Source organism: Megachile rotundata, chromosome 1, assembly GCF_050947335.1.
Source record: "Megachile rotundata isolate GNS110a chromosome 1, iyMegRotu1, whole genome shotgun sequence".
NCBI lineage: Eukaryota > Metazoa > Arthropoda > Insecta > Hymenoptera > Megachilidae > Megachile > Megachile rotundata.
In genome coordinates, this window is record NC_134983.1 from 22,507,774 (window position 1) to 22,534,674 (window position 26,901).

Here is a 26,901-nt window from a genome sequence, read left to right on the forward strand (position 1 = left end):
ATGGACACTAGTATATTGTGTTTGATTAAAATAAAATTTGAGAGACAATTACTATGTTCATGGACACTAAAAATACTTAAGTTTTTATCAAATCATCTGATCAATATTTTATAATAAATAATAACAATGTATCAATTTGTCCCCAAGTATAAAATAATCAATTTATTCACTTAAACATAAAAGCCTAACTCAAAAGACTTTCTAAAGTGTCACTATAGCTCTAACATATCTTTTCACGTAAATTTTACTCTTGTAACCTTTACGCACTATTAAGCTGTAAAAAATGGCACCTACCTTCATTAACTCGAGATAAGATATTAATATTCCAGTTTTCCGAATGATTATTTTCATTTGAATTCTTCTATGCAATTAGGTCATGTATGATTTAGCTAATATTAGCATCATCGACGATTAAAATCTAATTCAAGAAATATATAAAACTTAAAATGTTTGATTTACTTCTTTTTTATTAGAATGTTTTTTTCATTCTCCAAGCGTACGCTTCGTAAATTCCGTTCTATGAACCGTTAACGAATCTGGGACAATTATTTAATCATGTAATACAACACTGAGGTCACCAACGGCGACGTCTTAAATTTTAAGCGCGTTTCTTAACCGGTGACCATTCCCGTCCCTTTTCACTCGGTTCGTTGAACAAAAAGGAATTTCTCGTTCGAAATGATTTACAGTTCGATACTGTGACTCAGAATAGTAAGAGTAGAAGTATTTTTATTGCTTTCGAATGATGGAAGTCTGGAAATACCCGTTTGCAATCTGGAAGAACTTTTTATCGTGGTTAATGATACCATTTTTTAGTTAGTTACACCATCTATTGGTCTGATATAGAATTTTATTTTTTGTAAAACGGTGAGCGAGAAAATATAAGCGGAAAACTTGAATTGCAAACATTTCATATTCCGAATTTTCTGTGTGAAATATTTCATTTTTGAATGTGAAATATCTCGCAAACTTTTCAGAGTTACAGCGTGAAATATTTTCTGTTTCGGACTTTGTAGGTGAAATATTACCTTCGCTCAGAATACCTCACGGATATTTTACATTCTTTTATATAATAACTTTATACGTCGCTCGAAGGTTTAATACGTCAAGGTTTGATACGAAGAATCTCACTTTCGAAGTGAAAGAATCTCACGAATTGAATTCGTCACTTCGCCAATAATTTCCGTAAAATATTTCGGAGAATCTTACGTCAACTTCCCACTTAAGGAAAGAGTATTTACAAAAATTACAAGAAAGTTTATAAGAAATTGAAGTTACAGAAAGTTGATCATTTGTTCATACCTATTACTACTTGTCAGTATTTCTGATTTCTAAATTTGACTCAATAAATCTATAATTTTTAATTTAAATTACGGTGTTTGTCAGTGAATAATTACAGCAAAAATTACTTCTGATCGACCCGGTAAAGACGAGGTAAGCGACTGGATCCAGTTTCACGGTCACGGTCACGATAAAAATTTATGTACGTGCATGAGATTACTGCGCCTGTACTCTTAACACATTACATTTCGATAAAGTTACATATAATATATATAACACTGTTATTATTTGTACAGTATTTCCATAGTAATTTTCATAATGGACTTCCATAACCTGTGGACTTCTGTCCAGGGTTCTACAAACTTCAGCAATCTTTCAATAAAGTGCTGATCTCTCAACTTTCAACAATTAACTTCACGACCTTTTTTACGTTAAAATAGTTGGTCCGAGTTGCATGACAAAATCCTCGCAAAAACTTCCTCGTCGAAAGTGGCCTATCCACTTTCGAACCATTGTCCGCTGACCAGGTAAATTCATTTGCGAATTTCGTGCTCGAATCGCTGGATTTTCGAGACAATTTACATGAAACGTGCACGGTGCGTGCATATGATATCAGTCCCGCGAGTCGCTTTCACTGACGGTGAAATAACCGGCGGCACACACGGGGCGACATGTTCGCGAGTTGTCCGTGAAATTCATACCTAGACCGAGTTTTCGTCTTCGTTGCGGCTGTGCTTTTACCGTTCGACTCTATCGATTACACTCTTCGCACTACCGATATTCAATTACCGCCTCTGGGACTTGCATAAAATATCACTACCTCATTAGTTTCATTTTTACCATCTCTTAAATTCTCTTGAAGCAGTCAGGCATTTTTATTTCAGTGTTTGAAATGTATGTCATGTGTCACATATATGTTTGTTAAATGTTACATATATTTTTGTTTGAACATGAAATTGTTAGTCGATATGCTTATTAAGTTGTTGATCGAATTTGTACGATTTTGTGTCTTTTGTTTGAGGTTACAAGAAAATCTTGTTATATTAATGTATGATATTATGACAATATTTAAAATGTTTATCAGATGTCACATATATGTTTGTTTGAACATGAAATTGTTAGTCGATATGCTTATTAAGTTGTTGCTGATCGAATCTGTACGATTTTGTGTCTTTTGTTTGAAGTTACAAGAAAATCTTATTATATTGATGTATGATATTATGTCAATATTTTAAATGTTTGTCACATGTCACATATATGTGTGTTTAAGTATGAAATGGTCAGTCCATATGTTTCTTACCAAATCTGTACGATTTGATGTCTTTTATTTGAGGTTACAAGAAAATCTTATTACATTGACATACGATATTATGTCAATATTAGAAATGTTTATCAGATCACATATATGTTTGTTTGAGCATAAAATGGTCAGTCGACATGTTGCTTACCAAATCTGCACAATTTAATGTCTTTTATTTGAGGTTACAAGAAAATCTTACTACATGGACGTACGATATTATGTCAATATTTAAAATGTTTGCCAGATGTCACATATATGTTTGTTTAAGTATGAAATGGTCAGTCCATATGTTTCTTACCAAATCTGTACGATTTGATGTCTTTTATTTGAGGTTACAAGAAAATCTTATTACATCAACATACAATAGAATCTACAAATATTCATGTATGAACTGTAGCATCTTTCTGAAGAGTATATCCATAGTCATGAAATATGAACATCAAACTACTGATAACGTTATTACACCATAATATTAAACATTACAGCACAATGTTAACCATACCTGTTACTTCTATTTGTCTGCGTGAGAAGCTGTTTTGCATTATTCCCCGCTTAACATGTATTTCTCAAATATTTCATAACATCTAATATAAATAAATTAAACCCGACGTCCTTCAAGAGCCATTAAAGTTTCGAGACCTCCAAGGCTATCAAACTGTTACATCTATTACGTTTCTCAAAAAACATCAATGCTTTTTCGCGAGGAACGAAGTGTTTGCAGGAATCCGATACCCATAATTATCCGCGTGTTAATCAGAAAGAAGAATTTTCGCGATAACGAGGAGAGTCTCGAATATTCATAGCTTATTTCTGCGTATTAATTAGCCGAGAGAATTTTCGCAATAACGAGGAAAATCTTGAGTAATCGCTTGTTGGTTCTTTCATTAACTACCTTCGTAATTAATTCCGCGCGTTTTCACGCAGAATCTACGCTACATATGAAAACAATGAAAATGATCCGAGCGAATATCTAAACGCTTTCTTTTTCAGTTACCTACTTTCGAAATTTGTACACAGACTTTTTACTTCTTTCGTGTTTCGTACACGAAAGGTTCGCACCCTGTTCATAAGTGTACTCTACGGGTTGTCTTGTAAGTAGTGTTACTGAAACTAGTGATGGGGTGGTAGTGAAAAGTAGAGGATTGAACAAGAGGTGGTGTGATTCTAAACAAGATTTATATAAAATAAATTTGTACAAATTTCCATTAGCTTCATGCTCAATTTCTTTATATCTTTTTCACACGTCACAAACTGCAAATATTTGGTTAATTTGAATACAATTCAAGTTCGTATGAAATATCTAAAACCTAAATATCTAATCCATCTAAATATCTAACGTCCAAAAATTGATACAAAATAAAATTGCAAATGATGTCTACAGTTTTAGTTTGATCTACGTTATTTCGTAACATCCTTAATTCCTCAATTCACAATTTTTGGCAGTTACTTCATCAGAGCAAATTGCTCCAGCAATTTCAGCCAAATAAAGTTAAAGCGTTACGCATTCTTTGCATTTAACGATCCTTGAAGTGGTTCAAAAAATGTGAACATCTTAATGCCCAGGATCCTGTTATTAATATCTAACTTCCCGTTACTTAATATCTGTTTCCATCGTTCGTATCACCCACCATAAACTAGCAAAAAGGAAACCATAAACCAGCAAAAAGCAACTGTAACCGAAGTGCAAATTTTGAAACGTCGTTCCAGGAATAACCAGAAGAATTACTTCCCTTTTCCGTCGTTGCACGTAATTGTACACCGCGGTTTCTTTCTGTGGATGATTTCGGTGTCATCGCAGTCAGCGGGCCGGAAATGCGACGCGTTGCAACGACGGACAACGAAAAAAGGAACCAAGGAAAAGAGATTGCGATTACAAAACGAATGAGAACGGAACGAGAGCAATGATGCGGGAGCAATCTTACGAGAAAATCATAATTTGTTTGTTGATGAGGTTTCAGCTTGGACTTTTTTTAGGTTCAATGACAGGACTGTTAGTCGGCCATGAAAAATTATGTCAGTTACGTGCAGTTCCGAACGATTAAGTTCTTAAGTTACGACCTTACTATTTTACTATATTACTATATTAGTATTCTGATACGCTACTGTGTTGTATTATAATTTCTAGTCGAGTTTAGTTTAATTTAATAAGGCAGATTTAAGCTTTGTTGTAACGTGGATAGGACACGTGGTACACGTGGGGTAATGACTTCGAGACTTCCTACATGTGTCACTGTTTAAATTATTTCAAAATCATCCAGAACTTATTCTAAAATAAGGATTATACATTAAGGATTATTAAAGGATTATACATAAGTATTATTGAAATATTAATACATAGTAAAAAAACAAGGGAAGTGGCAAAGAAAATGGAGCCCAAACTTTTCTTAATATGTCAGACATCTTTGCCATACATTAAAGGTTAAGACTTCTAATTTTTATTTCAAGAAATTGTCTCTCGAAAATGTCTCTCAATTTCTGACTAATTCGACAATCCACTGACATTTTCAAAAGAAAAATAGAAATCGAAACATTCGCGATTAACATACTTTTCCACGGACCGAAGGGCGAACAAAATGGCAGTGGGCGCGAACTCGAGCAACATAGATCGATAAATTACAGTGGAATCGACGTGTTTATCGCGTAACGTTCTCGTGTTTGGATGAGCGTAGGTAGAGACAGAATTTCTAGAGTCGAAGTTAGCTGGTACTTTCTCCAGCAAACGAAGTCCATTTCCTTTTTTCCACTCTCCTCGGATCGTCTTTGGAGAACGTCCATGCATATTTTGCCGGATCTGAATAATTGTTTCTATTTGTGTGAAATTAAAGTTTCATTATTTAAATATGAATTTTTAAAATACTTCATTTCAACGATAAAGCATTTCTTTGTTTAATTTATACGATAGTACAATCTGTATAATATGTAGACACTGCATGATAATTACATTATGTGTACACTGTATAAAATTTACATTATGTGTACATTGCATAAAATTTACATTATGTGTACAGTGCATAAAATTTACATTATGTGTACACTGTATAAAATTTACATTATGTGTACAGTGCATAAAATTTACATTATGTGTACACTGTATAAAATTTACATTATGTGTATACTGCATAAAATTTACATTATGTGTACACTGTATAAAATGTACATTATGTGTACACTGTATAAAATGTACATTATGTGTACACTGTATAAAATGTACATTATGTGTACACTGCATGAAATTTACATTATGTGTACACTGTATAAAATTTACATTATGTGTACAGTGCATAAAATTTACATTATGTGTACACTGTATAAAATTTACATTATGTGTGCACTGCATAAAATTTACATTATGTGTACACTGCATAAAATTTACATTATGTGTACACTGCATAAAATTTACATTATGTGTGCACTGCATAAAATTTACATTATGTGTGCACTGTGTAAAATTTACTTTATGTGTACACTGCATAAAATTTACATTATGTGTGCACTGCATGATATTTACATTATGTGTACACTGTATAAAATGTACATTATGTGTACACTGTATAAAATGTACATTATGTGTACACTGTATAAAATTTACATTATGTGTACACCGCATAAAATTTACATTATGTGTACACTGCATAAAATATACATTAAAAACAAAAATAAATAAATAATATCCGAATTAATTAATTTAGAAAAGTTTACGGAATTTCACGGTTTAATCTTCGAACGTTAACTTCAGAATCGTGTGTTAAACTTTCATTCTGAAATAGCGAAGAGTAGTACAGTGAAAATACCGGGTTCAAACTAGGTCTCCGAAGTTGTACGATGACACAGAGCTTCTCGAAGAGCAAATAATAATCGAATTGGCACTTTCACTAATTCCTCCGAAGCTTAATATATCGGTAAACATTCTCGACATGTATATTCTTTTGAAATCGAATGCTATTTGCTCTGGCAGAAGAAACATTTAACCGTTATACGATCGGAAGACGTTACTCTCGAAAGCGTAATACTTAAAACCGCACCCTCTTCCACTTATCTCACTAATTCATTTGAAAATTTTATTTTCACGTGTTTTTATTGCCGTTCTCCGCCTCCTCCGCTAACTTTCTCTCTATTTATTATCGTTTCCTTCATGGTTAAACCTTGACTTATCGAACTTGAATGGAATATCGATCGTGTCCATATTTCGTTCACTTTTACTTTCTAATGGCGGTCTAATCATCAATCTTAGTGTCGTCTCACTTTCAGTAATCATTCTGTTTAATGAAATAAACTGTTCTGTTTAATTAAACTGGTCTGTTTAATACAACAATTTAGAACAGGTATTTTTAAACTGAATCTATATTGTTATAAACATGACGAAACAGACAATAGCATTTAATAACAATAAGGTTACTTTAAAAGAATTAATCAAACTCTTCAAGTAAAAAATTTTAAGTTGCTGTCAACATCTTTAAAAATTCTTAAAAACGAAATCTTAAAGGGTTAACATTATAGAAGTTTGAAAATGTAAATCATTTTTAATAAATTCTTAATCCTTTGCACTTAAGAGGCCTCAGCCACCATTTTATTTAAGACATTAGTTTAAAATAAGCATTTTTTAACTGAGTCTATAATATGACACGTGTGATGTATACACTCGTATATTTAACTTTTTAACTAGTAAGTTTTAAAGTTGCTGTTTGCAGTAAAACTCTCTTCCAGTGTAAAGAGTTAATAGATCCTATGAAATGGTAAAAACGTACAGAAACCCGAGAACAAGAAATGAATATTAATATAAAATATTCAGCAAGCGTTGACTCTCGAATGAGTCACCGAAAACACAGCTGATTTTGCCATGTAGGTTACGACGTCCTAAATTCCGGTCTATCCTCACAAGGATCTTATAATCTCAGCTATTAAAATATTAACACACGTAACGAGAACTTAAAATAAAATAACAGTGCTTATCATACTCAAACTCTTTTTTCATATTACATTACATAAAAATATTTAATCACAGTGCATACAAACCGGTTAAGTAAGTAGATTGCGTGAGTCCGGACTTATTTCAATTAAGTTAGAATTGTATCCACGAAAAAAAATTGACAAAAGGTTGATACGCAACGGGTCAGAAACGTAAAGAAAATGGAAACGCGACAAACATTCGAAACGAGTCGAGCATATACGGAGCCTGGACAAATTACGAAAGAAGGAGTCGCGGTACGTAGTTATCGTCGACTTCCTCTTTAATCGACTGCCTTCCGGTTAGAAATTCATCGCAGCTCGTGTCCGACCAGTGAGAGCTGTTCACGATCTTCCGACTTCTTCTGACCGTGGCCGTTCCAATTCATAGACGACTTTGCTTACCACTACTTCCTGCTTTCTTTCATTTAACCGCACAATTTAATACAACAATTTGCTCTAAACTTAGATACGAGACATTACTGTCTGTAACCTTGTCAATGTATTATAACCTCTACTTTCTTTTCGCGAATCGGCTATTTATTTTATATTTAAGGTGTTTCACTTCAGTTTCTACGAGAGACATGTTTATGCTGCATGGGGTTTGGATGTGCTATAAAATAACTAACTGTAGAAATTATTGAGGAGAATTATATGGAGAACTATATTATTGGAGAATTATATGGGTTCTTGTTTACAAAGTTGGCAAAGTATGTTTCAGTAATTCAATAGTTGGGTGGGTAGAAGTGTAGCAATTCTATAGTTCACAGTTTTTAAATTGGAAGATTTATACATCAATATTTAGGTTTCAGTAATTCAATAGTTAGATGTATAGAAGTGTAGCAATTCCATATTTCATAATTTTTAGTTTGAAAGATCTATACATTAATATTTATGTTTCAGTACTTCAATAGATAGATGTATAGAAGTGTAGCAATTCCATGTTTCATAATTTTTAATTTGAAAAATCAATACATTAATATTTATGTTTCAGTAATTCAATAGTCACAAACTTAGAAGTATAGCAATGGCATATTTCATAATTTTTAATTTGAAAGATCTATACATTAATATTTATGTTTCAGTACTTCAATAGATAGATGTATAGAAGTGTAGCAATTCCATATTTCATAATTTTTAATTTGAAAGATCTATACATTAATATTTATGTTTTTGTAATTCAATAGTTAGATGTTTAGTGGTGTAGCAATTCTATAATACATAGTTTTTAAATTGAAAGACCTATACATTAATATTTATGTTTCAGTACTTCAATAATTAGATGGGTAGAAGTGCAGCAATTCTATATTTTGTCATTTTAAAATTGAAAGATTTAAACATTAATATTTATGTTTCAGTAATTCAATAGATAGATGTATAGAAGTACAGCAATTCTATACTTTGTCATTTTAAAATTGAAAGATTTATGCATTAATATTTATGTTTCAGTAATTCAATAGTCGCAAACTTAGAAGTATAGCAATGGCATATTTCATAATTTTTAATTTGAAAGATCTATACATTAATATTTATGTTTCAGTACTTCAATAGATAGATGTATAGAAGTGTAGCAATTCCATATTTCATAATTTTTAATTTGAAAGATCTATACATTAATATTTATGTTTTTGTAATTCAATAGTTAGATGTTTAGTGGTGTAGCAAATCTATAATTCACAGTTTTTAAATTGAAAGACCTATACATTAATATTTATGTTTCAGTACTTCAATAGATAGATGTATAGAAGTGTAGCAATTCCATATTTCATAATTTTAAAATTGAAAGATTTAAACATTAATATTTATGTTTCAGTAATTCAATAGTTAGACGTATAGAAGTGTAGCAATTGCATATTTCACAATTTTTAAATTGAAAGACCTATACATTAATATTTATGTTTCAGTACTTCAATAATTAGATGGGTAGAAGTGCAGCAATTCTATATTTTGTCATTTTAAAATTGAAAGATTTAAACATTAATATTTATGTTTCAGTAATTCAATAGTTAGACGTATAGAAGTGTAGCAATTCGTTATATCACAATTTGTAAATTAAAAGATCTCTACATTATTATTTATGTTTGAATAAAATTCAATAGTTACATGCATAGAAGTGTGAAGTTCCACATACTACAATTTTTAAATACAAAGAAGGACTACACATGAATCGTAGACACAGTTATTAATGTCCTAAGCCAATGAATGTACTTTAATTCAAAAAAGAATTTAGCATGTCTAAATCTAGGAATAGTAAATAGGACACCAGACAGGAACAGTCTGAACGTATCCAGAGTAACCTTGAGACTCGATTTATTATATTCTCGTCAACGGTGAAACGAGAAAGGTGTAGTAAGGATCGGTAACTTTCATCGGTCACTATCGTCACGTGGTATGTCCACTTTCTGCGTAGATCCTTTCAGATACGAAATCAGCTCGAGGGAGTCTTCGAGTACCTACTTTTTTCTTGGAGACCTCATTTTGTTCAACTAGTATTCTAATCTTTATATATCAGCACGCAATTGCCTTCATTTGCCACGTGTTAGATCGTCGTCGATCGTTATATTAGATCCTTGCGTGATGTGAAATTGTCACACGTTAGATCGACACGTGATGCTTTATCTAACGTAAAATCATCAGACGTTCACGTGTCACCTTGCGTGTCGATTTCCTATCAATTTTAAATGGCGAACGTGTTAAAAACATGAATACTTTTTTCTATATTCTGAAGAAAGGGTAAAATAGGGGCACTGTTTCTGAAAAATCGATGTGACTAAACTGTAATAACATAATAAACTGCAATAACATAGTAAACTGCAAGAACATAATAAACTGCAATAACTTCTACATACATATACTTATGTGACTAAATCTTTTGCAATAATCGATGTGACTAAACTGCAATAATATAATAAACTGCAATAATATAGTAAACTGCAAGAACATAATAAACTGCAATAACTTCTACATACATATACTTATGTGACTAAATCTTTCGCAATAATCGATGTGACTAAACTGCAATAATATAATAAACTGCAAGAACATAATAAACTGCAATAACTTCTACATACATATACTTAAGTGACTAAATCTTTTGCAATAATCGATGTGACTAAACTGCAATAATATAATAAACTGCAATAACATAGTAAACTGCAATAATATAATAAACTGCAATAACATAATAAACTGCAAGAACATAATAAACTGCAATAACATACATAAATACTGCAATAACCACAACATACATAAACTTATGTGACTACACGATTCCCAATAATTTCTTTTTCACCTCACCTTTTTGGCTCTGCATCCCGGAATCAAAAGCAGTGCTCTATTAGCCTCCTGACCGTCCGATCGAAAATGTAGAACCGTTATTCTCTTATTCGACCTGGCACCGATAGTCTGTCGCTGGTGTCCCTACGTTGCTTGACCTTAAAACAGAATTCTTCTTGCCTGTGGCATTCACCATGGAAACCGTTACGTCTCTGAAATCAGAGGTGGCGTTAAATGAGCTCGAATCATTAATAGAACGAACAAGAAATTGTTATTAAAAATTCGGCTCTGAAACGGTCAAACAAGTATGGTCAGACAAGGTCTTGAAAAATAAGTTAACACTAGATTTACGGAACCCGTCAAAATGAAGGATAATAGGTCTATTTTAGATGACAGAATTTGTTAAGAAATTTTTGTAAAAATGTTAACTTTCAGCAAAAGAATCAATGTTTTAGGCAGTTCACGTATCATCTGCGATTTATTTATTTTTCTACTTTAGGTGAATTTAAATAAAAGTGACCATCAAACGTCCGTAAATCTAGTGTTAAAGTAATGTAAAAATTAGTAATACAGACAGCAATAAAAAGCACATCCATCCTTTTAGAAAAGAATGATTTTCAACGAAAATTTACGGTCATTCATTCGAGCTACATTCACCTAAAATTGTAGCCAACAGTCTGACCCACATTCGACATTATTGTTCGTTGCGGGAAATTCCCCTTTTGTTACATTGTTGTCTGTCAACGTAACATTCATTTGAAGAGCTACATTGGATTACGATCTGTAGCGGAACCGGATGCGAGCACAATGAGAGAGTTAGGCAAAGAGTTTTTGTGTGGTTTTATCTGGGAAATTGAATGAACTGCGATACGCAAGCGATATCAAATAAATTCGAATTTATATAAAATTGTGAGCAACGTTGCATTGTCAGCAACGTGAAGTTTATATGAATAAAAAATTTTGGCTTGTCTAATTACTGATGATTAATGCTTCTCTGAAAGAATTATATTTTCATTACACAAGAAAAATGATAATTTGAAAACAACATGATCCACAATTAGAGCACATTATGCGTACTCGCCGCTTTCGTTGGCTCAAAAGCGACATTAACTAGGGACATAAACCGAAGGTAATGAAATTTCCGCTACAGAAGGATCTCATCTCGATCGAACCAAAATTAAATGGAAAGTTAGATCAAACGATTACTAAATACGATTTAGTCGAAACGTTAGCTCCTCGAACGCTTTGATTGCGACATCATTGGCGCACATACGATAGCACGAATGCACACGCAGGTATTCCATTACGGTTAATGAAGGTGAAGCAATGTTCCAAAGCGATTTTGAAAGCTTCGACCGTGTCATACGGGAATCGTTCACAGAAAATTGATTGCTGTTACGTCTCGTACCCTTCGTTTAGGTTAGGTCTTTATTAACCTCACAGCTCAAACATAACCTTACTAAAATTTAACACTCTTCAACTAAAGGACTTAAGTCAAATAATCAATTAAGAATTTGGGTTCAAATATAATTTGCATTATCAAGGATTACTATAATATAAAATTAGTTTTAAAATAATAAAGTATTCATAATATTTTAATTTTTATTGTTTGTTTGAACATTATATCTGTGAATAGTTTTGACTGACGCATCTGACAAATAAATTATCCGGCAAGGGGTTGATTCTGTTAGAGCAGACTTTTTATTAAGACTGAATAATGTAGAGTATGTTAGAATAAATTTATGGATTATTCTAATGTTGAACCTTCTTTTAAAATTATGGAAGTATGATTTGGTTATGGAAATCATTTTCAGTGTGGAAATCATGGAATCGTAGAATGAAAGGTGCAGCTCGACCGCGATAGAAAATCTACTTTAAACAGGTTCCAGATTTATGGTAATCGTAGAATCATGATTATAGAATCATGGAATAAAAGGTGCAGCTGGTTGCGATAGAGAAAGGGTGACATTCTCGAGACTACAAAATACTTTGTCTAATCTTGACTGTCGTATTAAATCTTATATCACCCTTACATTTCATATATTTTTACAACCATGCAATTATCAACTTGTTTAATATTAGTTCTTCTGTGGAGCATGTTATAACCTCGTACCAAAGTTATGAAGCATAGAATTAAATATAAACAATTTACTATAATTTCGAGCTCAACACTTTGATAACTGCATATGTAGACTCTATCTAAATATAATGCTTCAATAGACATGTCGATATATAAACTCTATCCAGATATAACACCTCAATCATAGAATCGACAGCCATGATTACTCAATACGAAATAGAAAACTGGAGTACGAAAACAATTTATCAGTTTTTATCCGTTTCCAGTTACATCACAGACTCCGCAGGAGGATGTTGATGAGAAAAAGGATCAACAAGATTCGTGAAATCTATTGCTGCTTATAGTGTATCTCGCGAATTACGCAATGCTGTCAATCTAAGAAAGATACTTCTTAAATGATGCCTGTAAAGAGTAAACGCACGAGCCACGCAATGTGCCAATTATATATAACGCTATTTTTTGTTAGATGCTTTCTTTAGCAATTTTCTTTACGTAACTTTGATAATATTCTGTCAGGAATGTGCTACATTTATAGGCCATTATTTAGGATTATAACTTACTGTTATTCATTTAGGACAATTATTAGGATGCTTTTGAATATCTTTGTGGAGGAGGAATTCTTGGAGGACAGTTTGTAAGTGTTCAATGAAGAAGGGTGCAAAGATGACTTTTTAACAAGGTTGAATTTTTTAACAGCCTTCTTTAAATTATTGTGTCACTGCGATAATTTTTGTAGAAGTTCAGATAATTTTCTGAAGATGACCTACTGGAGTCAGATGACTGAAACTTATAAGTTTCTTATTTTAATTTGCACAATTTGTTAATGGGGCTCTCTTGAAATCTCTGTTGATTTTTATTAAAATAAAGAATCGATGTGTATATTAATTTAAGTTTCATCAGTTGTTTTCTTATTATGTAGCTTCATTTTTAATTTTGTAAGTGTGCATCATTCACTGCTAGGTCTACTGCTAAATAACAAAGGAAAACCTTATACAACTAACAATAAAATTGATTTCAACACGGAATTCAATTTCTAAACCAGGTCTACAAATCTGGTGACGCTGCCAGGTTTATAGCGGCTTATAAAGCGCAATAATTGTTAGGTTAGGTTGCGTAAAGCTCTTAAAATGCATTGTTCACGACTTATTTCCTTACTTCAAACACTGTAATTGTTGCGCATTTTGGTTCTAACCCATAGAGAAATTTCCAATGAAACATATCGTCGACCCCATCTCACCGATTTCACGCTTCCAGTCTTCCCGAACAATCGACTATTATTTAGGCATCTTTTACGCGTGCTGACAACGCAGGATGCACGGTCCGCAAACTATCCAACAACCAATCTAACGAATTCTCGAGGTGTGCAATTGATGGATTTTGCAACGGCAAGAACACGAAGACTCCGTTAATTCTAACAATCACACTCGCGAGTACCTTTCTAACCATTCGAGCTATGTTATTAAGCCGTTCAAATGAATAATAGCTGTTATCGTGTTACTCTCCGCGAGACCCTTTCGCAAGGTAATTGCGGAGAAGTAGAAAATTGCGGTTCTCATTGAAGAAATCAAGCGATGATTTACCTGGGTCATCTGCAATTTTCTAGAATCGAGCATCGTCTCATCACTGGCTTTCGACAGATTATTCGAACAGATGTACAGGATATTTCATTAAAAACATGAATTGTGTTAATCCTTTAGTGAGGCTCAACATGATATATTTCTTTTGCATCTTACAAACAATTCAAATAAGTAGCTAAGTTCAATTTCATTTCAACTTTCATTTATTTACTACTTATAATAAATGAAAAATATATGAAAATTTTTTAGAAGTGTATAAAAATGTATAAGAATGTATAAACATATATGAAAGTGTATTTGTCACATACTCTGCACTTCTGCAACACATTTCATTGAGAACCCCTTTGTTCAGCCATTTTGTAAATTAAGGAACAGTCAGGTAAAAGAAATGAAGGAGTGTACAAAGTTAAATTGAAATGTAAGTTGTGTGGATGCATCACCAAATCGTTTAAGGTTGCAAAGTGACCTGCATCTCTAGCAATCATAATAGAACACGGTCTATTTGATTCATCGGTGACGCGTCATCCGCTAATTATAATTGACGATGCGTAAAACGGTCAGACTCCATCCTCATACCTGGAGCAACCTTGACCCAGCGGAACTCAATACCCAGTACCTTATTTCTGATACCTCTACATCTGATTGATTGATGGATTGATTATTGTTGTGGGCGTCGACTACTATTAGCCCGCTCTACACCTGAGTTTCTGATACTTCAACTATTTGGTACTTCAAATCTTCATTAACTCAGGTGAACCTGAAGAAAGTTCTTTGATTATCCACATATCATTGTACACTTCTAATTCTTATCTCTACTTGACGTTCAAAAGATTAATATCTCCTAGATAATACTTCAGATTACCAGACAATGTTTCAGATCAAAGATAAAGCTTCAGATCCAAAAGCAAAGGAAAGTACCATAGCTCAAGAAACTAGAAAGTAACAGATCACATGCACCAACAGATTTTATAAATACGATGTTGCCGAACAGAAGTCGATAAAAGTAAAACAACAAAGAAAATCGGCCGAAGAAAGTCCATTGTCGAGTATCGCAAGAGTAGCGGGTCAGTGACGATAAGAAAGAGAAACTGTTTTCTATTGGTTGATTGCGGGTGAATTATCTCGTTTAGAGTTCGTATATGGGAAACGAGCGGAGGCGGAATATTTGGCTGACGATAAGCAGTGTCTACTCGCGGATGAACTTGCCGGACTAGTCTGTACGGGGAGAAATTCGGAAAAAGAAAGCCAGAAACTGGAGGGGTCGTCCGGTAATGGTCAGCTAGATAGGAGAGCGGTTCGAGTTTTTCCGTTTGTCGAGTGGCAAAAAAGAGCGCGGTGTCGAGGGAGAGGCTGGGAAAAGGGAAATCAGACGGTTGAAATCGGACCTGGTTCACTTGACTTGTCGATAGCTGTTTATGATACGTTTAATTTTTGTTGAGCGGTGGGTGATTGGTGGATTTGGGAGATGGGGAGATGGGGAGATGGGGATTTGGGGAGATGGGGATTTGGGGAGATGGGAATTTGGGGAAATGGGGATTTGGGATATGGGGGTTTGGAGAGATAAGAATTTGGGGAGATGGGAATTTGGGGAGATGGGGATTTGGGAGATGGGGATTTGGAAAGATGGGAATTTGGAGAGATGGGGATTTGGGGAAATGGGGATTTAGAGAGATGGGAATTTGGGGAGATGGGGTTTTGGGGAGATGGGAATTTGGGGAGATGGGGATTTGGGGAAATGGGGATTTAGAGAGATGGGAATTTGGGGAGATGGGGATTTGGGAAGATGGGGATTCGGGGAGATGGGAATTTGGGGAGATGGGGATTCGGGGAAATGGGGATTCGGGGAGATGGGGATTCGGGGAGATGGGAATTTGGGGAGATGGGAATTTGGGGAGATGGGTATTTGGGGAAATGGGGATTTAGGGAAATGGAGATTTGGGAGATGGGGATTCGGGGAGATGGGAATTCGGGGAGATGGGGATTTGGAAAGACGGGGATTTGGGAAAATGGGGATTTGGGGAGATGGGGATTTGGGGAGATGGAGATTCGGGGAAATGGGGATTCGGGGAAATGGGAATTTGAGAGATGAGGATTCGGGGAAATGGGAATTTGGGAGATGGGGATTTGGGGAGATGGGGATTCGGGGAGATGGGGATTCGGGGAGATGGGGATTCGGGGAGATGGGGATTTGGGGAGATGGAGATTTGGGGAGATGGGGATTCGGGGAGATGGAAATTTAGAAAGACGGGGATTTGGAAATTTGGGAATAGTGGGATTTGAGCACCTGGAGATTTGTGGGTTTAGGAATATGAGAATTGAACAATTGTAGAAATTGAGAAAGTTAGCATTTGAGAATTTGGAAATTGAGAAATTAAGGAATTGGGGGATTGGGGAGTTGGGGAATTGGGGGATTAAAGAATTGGAGGATTAGGGAATTGGCTAATTTTCAAGTTTGGGGATTTGGAAAGTGGAAAACTTAGAAATTTCTCAATTTAGAAATTTATGACTTGAGAGTTTGGAACTTTATGAATATAATAATTTAGAAACTTAAAAATGTAAGAACTTAAGAATTTCAGAATGTGGAAGCTTGAGAATTTAGGACTTAAGAAATATAGAACTTAATTTGAGAATGTAGGGACTTTGAAATTCACAAGTTTGTTAATATAAAAATTTAGAACCTGATAATTTAATGATTTCACAACTTAGAAATTTAGAATTAAAAAATTTGAGGCCTCCATGAATACTAATTTCAACCTTACATTCAATTCAAACTTACTAATAAAAGTTCATTAATTTTTATTCGTAATATCTCGTGTTATTAAAATTCTGCAAGACATCAAGAAACCGTTGCAAGAGCTCTTCTGGACGTTAGTTTATCTAGATAACATGCGATCTTCGCATTGCGAATATTTTTCCGGTAGAAGATCTAGGTCGTAAGTTCAGGAGACGATCCGTAACTCCTCGACCTGTAATCTGAAACGGCCGGTGTCTCCGTTTTCCCACCGATATCTTCTACTAGAATTCTCCATTGTCCATCTACCAGACTATAATGCTCGTTTCTTTCGCTTCTTTTTATCTTCTTGTTATGCTAAACGTACACATGTCACACATGTCTTTCTCAACGAATATGTACGCTCATGACAAATATATGAACAGAGAATAACGGTGTTTGTATTGAGACGTTTATATGCGTCTACATCTTTGTGAAGAATACCTTGAATTTTAGTTGAACTTTGAGTATCCTTCCTTTTATGCTTGAGCAAAAAGGAGAATATTTAATATGGCGGATTGTAACAAGGACGTGGACGAGTACTTACGAACGAGTAATTATCAAGTATTACTGAGTAGTTTATGTTCAATCTTTTAATATAATTTTTTAGGTTATTATATTATTGGTATAATATTAGTAGTATGTGTTAGTGAAATTTGGGAGCACTATGTGTTACCATTGTACAAGGTTCAGAGATATGCTTGATGTAATGTACTGACAACCTTAGGTGTCAAAAATACCCGTCGATGATATAACGAGTTAAAAATGCACAACGGTAACGTAACTCGATGATAATGTACTGTATGATTACAGAATGCATTGAATATACAACTCTCCGATAACAAGGCGTCGATAACACAGCGTGTTGATAATACAATTATTAGAAATTATAATGTTCTGATAACTCAACGCGTAAACAGTACAACGCGTCAATATTACAACATATCGAAATTACAATGCGTCGAAATTACAACGCATTGAAATTCCAACGCGTCGAAATTACAACACATCGAAATTCCGTCGCGTCAATTTTACAACGCGTCGAAATTACTACGCATCGAAATTCCAACGCGTCGAAATTACAACGCATCGAAATTCCAACGCGTCGAAATTACAACGCGTCGAAATTACAACGCATCGAAATTCCGACGCGTCAAATTTACAACGCGTGGAAATCACAACGCGTCAATATTACAACGTATCGAAATTACAATGCGTCGAAATTCCAACGCATTGAAATTCCAACGCGTCAAATTTACAACGCGTCGAAATCACAACGCGTCGAAATTACAACGCATCGAAATTCCAACGCGTCGAAATTACAACGCGTCGAAATTACAACGCATCGAAATTCCGACGCGTCAAATTTACAACGCGTGGAAATCACAACGCGTCAATATTACAACGTATCGAAATTACAATGCGTCGAAATTCCAACGCGTCAAATTTACAGCGCGTGGAAATCACAACGCGTCAATATTACAACGTATCGAAATTACAATGCGTCGAAATCACAACGCGTCGAAATCACAACGCATCCAAATTAGAACGCGTCGAAATCACAACGCGTCGAAATTACTACGCATCGAAATTAAAGCGCGTCGAAATTACAACGCGTGGAAATCACAACGCATCCAAATTAGAACGCGTCGAAATTACTACGCATCGAAATTAAAACGCGTCGAAATTACAACGCGTGGAAATCACAACGCATCCAAATTAGAACGCGTCGAAATTACTACGTGTCGAAATTGCTACGCATGGAAATTAAAACGCGTGGAAATCACAACGCATCCAAATTAGAATGCATCGAAATTACAACACGTCAAAATTACAAAGCGTTGAAGTCACAACGCGTCGAAATTGCAACGCCTCGGAAATGCAACCTACCGACAGCGCAACGCGCCAATAATACAACCCATGGTTATACACCTTATCACGAATCTGATAACCCGTCTCCTACAATCTTCTAGAGCGTCACTAATGCGTCTAAAATCCAGCAAAAAAATGGCAATATAACGGGAGTCTGTCCCAAAAGTGCTGTTAAACTATCTCTTGAACGTTTCATAAATAATATAGCTCGTCCCCCATAATCCAGATGCAGCATGCAATTAGAAAACTATCTATGTCTTCAATCGGATCAAAGGTCCCACGATTTGATCTCCTCGCTAATTACAACCTACAGACTTGACATGTGTTCAAAACATCGGTATAAATCAAGTAATCTGCCTCTAATTTTCTACTGCTTAAACGAGATCGATTTATCGATCGTAACTTTCCCTTCTCACGACTATCGATCGAACAGGTTCCGATCGAGTGTCCTATTCAAACGAGGCTCATTAACGTTTCTGGTTCGAGGAACCCATTTTTTTCTTCATTACCGAGATGGAACTATCGATGTCTTCCTTTAGAAAAAATATAACCAAGCGTTCCAGCAGATTGTTATTCAGGCGTTATGCTAATCACGGCGCAACGAGCCGAGGATACCGTTGCGATGCTTCTGCAATCTATCAGTCTGCTCTGCGGAGCGTGCAGTTGTGACATTGTCGCATTTATTTTGGACGAATTCTCATCTTAAGTCGATGGCTGGGTAACGGAGTTATCGGTTCCGGGATGCAGTTACTTCGGCAGTTCCGTAACCGTTACGTTCTCGAGATCGATAAAGTTATCAGAGTGTTGAAAATTATCGGTTTCGCTTGTACTGTTTTGTTGTATCGCTAAACACGTGAAGTATGTTTGATGAAATTCCTGATAATATGTGACGATTATTTATGGAGAATGTATTCGTACGGGTTGTTTGGGTTGTGGATGTTGACTACTGTTGTTGTTAAGGAGCAAGGTGCAACTATCAGTCACTTTTTTCATTTACTATACTTAACCCCTTGCTGTACTTTGACATGTCTCAATCGTTATGCACTCACAGTTCAAATATGACAAACTTTACCCAAATTTTTAATACACTTCAACTTGAAATTTAGGTCCAGGTATAATTTGTGTAGTCAAGCATCGCTGAATATAAAATATTCATAACATTTTATTTTTCTTTGTTTTAATTTTATAGCTATGAATAGTTAGTTTTGATTGACGCATCTGGCAAATAAATTGTACGGCAAGGAGTTAATGACATATCAATAATATGGCTATTGAGAGTCATAGAGGTATAATCTAATATCTTCGAACTTCGAATCTAATCCAATAATTCTATCATGCAAACCTGTTCGCACTAGTTCGAACTCCGAACACATTCTTACTTTAAACAGTTCAGAACATGTATGTTATAACATAGCTTAGAACAATATATGTTAGTATGATCAACTGTCTCGAAGTTCGAAAAGGTATAATTTGCAGAATGCATCGATTGCGTGTGCAACGTGAAATTGAAAGGATTCGTTTTCGCAGGAGAGCCCGCGGCGGCGCAAGAGTGGCCAACGCCTCTCGACGAGTCCGCGGATGAGAAGAACGATGCTGAAATCTTTCGAGCGGTCGTCGAATCCATGAGAGAATGGTCGTTGCACAAGAAATTGCATCAAAGGACGAAGAGAGAGGTGTCGAAAGTCTGCTACGAAGATGTCGGCTGTTTCGAGGACACGGGACCCTTCAGCTACTTGGAGATGCTGCCGTCGCCACCCAAAGATGTCGGCACAAGGTCCTCTTCTTATTTATTTATCATTCACGAGATTCTTCATTATACATATCTTTTGTGTTACATGTGCTTCATTGTACAACGCATCGAAATTCCAACGCGTCGAAATTACAACGCATCGAAATTCTAACGCGTCAAGTTTACAACGCATCGAAATCACAACGCATCAATATTACAACGTATCGAAATTACAATGCGTCGAAATTACAACGCGTCGAAATTCCAACACATCGAAATTGCAACGCGTCGAAATTGCAACGCGTCGAAATTGCAACGCGTCGAAATTCCAACGCATCGAAATTCCAACGCGTCGAAATTACAACGCGCCGAAATTCCAACGCATCGAAATTCTAACGCGTCGAAATCACAACGCGTCAATATTACAATGTATCGAAATTGCAATGCGTTGAAATTCCAACGCGTCGAAATTACAACGCATCGAAATTCCAACGCATCGAAATTACAATGCGTCGAAATTCCAACGCGTCGAAATTGCAACGCATCGAAATTACAACGCGTCGAAATTCCAACGCATCGAAATTACAATGCGTCGAAATTCCAACGCGTCGAAATTGCAACGCATCAAAATTACAACGCGTCGAAATTCCAACGCATCGAAATTCCAACGCGTCGAAATTACAACGCGTCGAAATTCCAACGCATCGAAATTCCAACGCATCGAAATTCCAACGCGTCGAAATTACAACGCGTCGAAATTCCAACGCATCGAAATTCCAACGCGTCGAAATTACAACGCGTCAAGTTTACAACGCGTCGAAATCACAACGCGTCAATATTACAACGTATCGAAATTACAATGCGTCGAAATGACAGCGCGTCGAAATCGCAACGCATCGAAATTACTACGCATCGAACTTACAACGCGTCGAAATTACAACGCGTCGTCGCCATGAGGTCCTCTTCTTTCTTCAGCTATCATTTACTAAATCCATCATTATTCACATCTTTCATGTTACACATCCTTCATTGTACAAATCGTCGCCACCCAAACATATCGGCACCAGGTCCTCTTCTTTCTTCATCTATCATTCACTATACTTCATCTATCCTTCATTAACTACATCCTTCATTATACACATCCTTCATTATGCAAATCAATTCATTTTACACTGTAATACTCCATCACTCTGCACCGTTACAAGCTGCACTTGCATTTCATCGTTTACTTTCATTGCTAACTGTTTGTTCGGAAACTTCAATTTCTTCGATCTGGTAGCTGTGAAGTGCACTTGCACTTCGTTTACTTTCTTTGATAACTTGTTTAAAACTTGAATTTCTTTGATGATAGTGCTGCTGTTTCAAGCATCCGATCGTTTACTTCGGTAACTTCTTATTTGAAACTTCAATTTCTTTGATCATCCTAGCGATGCAGTTCTAAACATTTACATCCGATAGTCCACTTTGAGGAATCTTCTTATTTGAGAAACTGTAATTTCTTTGATGATCTTGCTGTTTTAAAATGCTATCGATCATTTACTTTCCTTCAAATCATTTTTTAGTCGACAAACCTTAATTTCTTTTATGATTGTGTTGCTGTAGTTGCATTTCATTATCTACTTTCTTCAGTAACTTTTTATTCAAACTTCATATTTAATGGTTATGTTCATATGCCAGTCGTAAGAGTATTTTTATTTCATTGATTTTTTACTTTAACTATTGTGCATTTCATTATTTACTTTCTTTGGTAACTTTTTATTCAAACTTTATATTTAATGGTTATGTTCATACGTAAGTCATAAAAGTATTTTTATTTCATTGATTTCTTACTTAACCATTGTGCATTTCCTTTGGTAACTTTTTATTCAAACTTTAAATTTAATGGTCATATTCATACGTAAGTCATAAGAGTATTTTTATTTCACTGATTTCTTGTTTAACAATTATGCATTTCACTGACGATATTCATTTTAAGTTTAATAGCCATATTCATACGTAAGTCATAAATGTATTTTCATTTCATCGATTTCTTACTTAACAATTGTACATTTCACTGACGGTATTAGAGCGGTTGCATGCTATAGTTGCATGATAGGAGAGATAGCATCTTCCTTTGTTAATGAGTATCCATTAGGAAATTTGAATCGTGATGTAATATGTACGATTACAGATTTCTGGTATACGGTAGCAGAAAAGCGAGGTCGATTCCGATGGAAGTTCCCGCCGATGATATAAACGATAATGCGCATCGTGCCATAGATCCTGATCTACCTACCAAAGTGATTGTACACGGTTTTGGATCCAGCTGCGATCACGTATGGGTTTACGAAATGAGATCCGCGCTAATGACCGTGCACGAGTGTAATATAGGTTCGTAATTATTCTTTATATTCAAGAAACTGTTAGATCAAGTTTATACCTGATTAATCCTAGTTAACACAATCTTATGAATTCCATATTAAGTTTGTAAATTTGTACATTGTCAGAGAAGTCACTTCTTGATCAAGAAGGAACAAAGAATTTGATTGAACAAATTTTTGTTTGAATTTAGAGTTCACTTGTGAGCAAAGATGATCAAAGATGATCAAGGAATTTGATTGAGCAAATTTTTGTTTGAATTTGGAGTTCACTTGTGATCAAGAATGATAGAGAAATTTGATGGAGCAAATTTTTATTTGAATTTAGAGTTCACTTGTGATCAAAGATGATCAAGGATGATCAAGGAATTTGATTGAGCAAATTTTTGTTTGAATTTGGAGTTCACTTGTGATCAAGGATGATAGAGGAATTTGATGGAGCAAATTTTTGTTTGAATTTAGAGTTCACTTGTGATCAAAGATGATCAAAGATGATCAAGGAATTTGATTGAGCAAATTTTTGTTTGAATTTGGAGTTCACTTGTGATCAAGGATGATAGAGGAATTTGATGGAGCAAATTTTTGTTTGAATTTAGAGTTCACTTGTGATCAAAGATGATCAAAGATGATCAAAGATGATCAAGGAATTTGATTGAGCAAATTTTTATTTGAATTTGGAGTTCACTTGTGATCAAGAATGATAGAGAAATTTGATGGAGCAAATTTTTATTTGAATTTAGAGTTCACTTGTGATCAAAGATGATCAAAGATGATCAAGGAATTTGATTGAGCAAATTTTTATTTGAATTTGGAGTTCACTTGTGATCAAGAATGATAGAGGAATTTGATTGATCAAATTTTTATTTGAATTTAGAGTTCTCTTGTGATCAAGGATGATCAAGGATGATCAAGGAATATGATTAAGCAAATTTTTATTTGAATTCACATTTCACTTGTGATCAAGAATGATCAAGGAATTTGATTGAGCAAATTTTTGTTTGAATTTAGAGTTCACTTGTGATCAAGGATAATCAAAGATGATCAAGGAATATGATTGAGCAAATTTTTATTTGAATTTGGAGTTCACTTATGATCAAGAATGATCAAGGAATTTGATGGAGCAAATTTTTGTTTGAATTTAGAGTTCACTTATGATCAAGAATCATAGAGGAATTTGATAGACGATATTTTATTTTAGGATATGAACAAGATAGAGGATAGAGTGACATTTTATTTAAAATTTTGCAAAATTAGTGCTACTATAAATTTTCTTTCCGTAACTCGATAATAAATCAGTAAGGACAGACGAGCCAAGCAAGGCAGCAATTATGCAAGCTAGCGACTGGAAAGCCTTAAATCAAAACAAGAAACTGTTGTGTCCCCTAATTGCTATTATACACGACGATTTTTAATTAAGGTAGTTAACGTGTTAAACCGAATGCGTTCAAATGTGGATCATTCTCGAGAATGATTCACAACTTTCACATTCGTTATGTTTATTTCTATTGTTTGAACTACGAGCATACATAGAAATCAACAAGAAGTTAGAGAACTCTAAAATTTTTTAGTCTATGTTTCAATAAAGTTACGTTAATTTCCTGTCAAATTAGGGTTAAATCCAGTTAAATTAAGGGTGTAATTTCAGTGTGCGTCGATTGGGGTCCAGGAAGTGCAGTTCCTAACTACGTAAGAGCGGCGGCCAATACTCGTTTGGTCGGCAGACAATTAGCGAAACTAATTAGAAGTTTGAACGTACCTTTGGAGAAGGTTCATCTGATTGGGTTCAGCTTGGGCGCCCACGTGGCTGGATTCGCTGGTGCCGAATTGGGAAACGTCTCCAGGATCACAGGTACTCATTAATTATTTCACAACTTAACTTTCAAATTTCCAAGCGTTCGAAATTACAAATACATAAGTATTTCAAATGTATTCTTATTATTGTCATAACTTCCCAAGGACATCGACTTGCAAATACGTTGAATTGTATTCTCTTGGATTCACGCTACGTTTCATTATTCGAATGTAATACTTTCATTTATGGGTACCCATGCACTTGATTATTTATTTGCTTCCAGTGGCGCAATCGCTGCACTCGAATTGCATAACGTATTACAGTTACCTGCAATGTTGTTGTCCTTCGGAACCCACACTCTTTCGAGTAAAAGGGTAGACGCTCTGTCAGGATACGCTTTTCCAATTAAGTGAAAAAGTCTGTTGCGAGTGTTGGTGTCGAATCGATTAAATCTACCGTTCTCTCCTGTCCTTCTCGATACAAAACTTTGCTTTACGAAATCGTGGAACGTTATAGCAAGAAAATTGGGTTAATTGCTCGAATATGAATATCTATCATTTTTCAACTTTTTACCTATTCACGTGCAACAAATTTATGACACAAAGTTGAATAACTATCAATAATTATATCTCGATCGAATCGCTAATTGGCCGCTCACCACAAGTTATAATTACATTTCCTTCGTTTTTTACGCGTCAACGGCTACTTGTGCCGAGGTTGAGTATTCATGGTTCGAGAAATTTTCCTTTCTGTCACGGTGTATGAATGCCATGCAATACTTGATCCACTCCTTCAATAAACTCATACTTTTTATCGAAACTTTCAGTTTGTTCAAACATTCGTTGCAAACACTCTTTGCAAACAGTTGGTTTCTGAAAATGGGATGTTGTAGGTTTGGATCCTGCGGGACCCCTCTTCGAATCCCAAGACCCAAGGGCTCGATTAGACCAGACGGATGCCAACTTCGTCGACGTGATTCACAGCAACGGTGAACAACTGTTGCTGGGTGGTTTGGGTTCCTGGCAACCCATGGGCGACGTAGACTTCTATCCCAACGGTGGCAGAATGCAGACAGGGTGCTCCAATTTGTTCCTTGGCGCTGTTTCAGACATCATTTGGTGTAAGTATACCTCACATGTGTATCATTAGGTTTACATGACAATCAGACATCAAAGAAATTTTGTCAAAAGTGAAAATTCGAAGGACAAGATGCTTATATGTATCAACAAGATGTGTACATGTATCAACAAGATGCATACATGTATGTATCACATGTGTATCATTTGGTGTATATGACAATCAGACTCCAGAAGTTTTTTCAAAAATAAAAATTCGAAGGACAAGATGCATACATGCATCAATAAGATGTGCATATGTATCAATAAGATGCATACATGTATGTATCACATGTGTATCATTTAGTGTATATGACAATAAGACGTCAAAGAAATTTTTTCAAAAATGAAAATTCGAAGGACAAGATGCTTATATGCATCAACAAGATGTGTACCTATATCAATAAGATGCATACATGTATGTATCACATGTGTATCATTTAGTGTATATAACAATAAGACGTCAAAGAAATTTTTTCAAAAATGAAAATTCGAAGAACAAGATGCTTATATGCATCAACAAGATGTGTACATATATCAATAAGATGCATACATGTATGTATCACATGTGTATCATTTGGTGTATATGACAATCAGACTCCAGAAGTTTTGTCAAAAATAAAAATTCGAAGGACAAGATGCATACATGCATCAATAAGATGTGCACATGTATCAATAAGATGCATACATGTATGTTTCACATGTGTATCATTTGGTGTATATGGCAATCAGACTCCAGAAATTTTGTCAAAAATAAAAATTTGAAAGACAAGATGCATACATGCATCAACAAGATGTGTACATGTAT

General features: G+C 34.9%; 1 protein-coding gene across 1 annotated transcript in view; it reads left to right on the forward strand.

Moving 5' to 3' along the window:
* Positions 1–26,901, forward strand: part of LOC100878731 (uncharacterized) — a 32,357-nt gene that overhangs the window by 1,145 nt on the left and 4,311 nt on the right. Inside the window, exons 2-5 of the mRNA XM_003700401.3 lie at positions 20,628–20,874; positions 23,000–23,199; positions 24,832–25,035; positions 25,871–26,098. Of these exons, the coding sequence (XP_003700449.3) occupies positions 20,628–20,874; positions 23,000–23,199; positions 24,832–25,035; positions 25,871–26,098 (879 nt within the window). The remainder of the gene's footprint in view (positions 1–20,627; positions 20,875–22,999; positions 23,200–24,831; positions 25,036–25,870; positions 26,099–26,901) is intronic.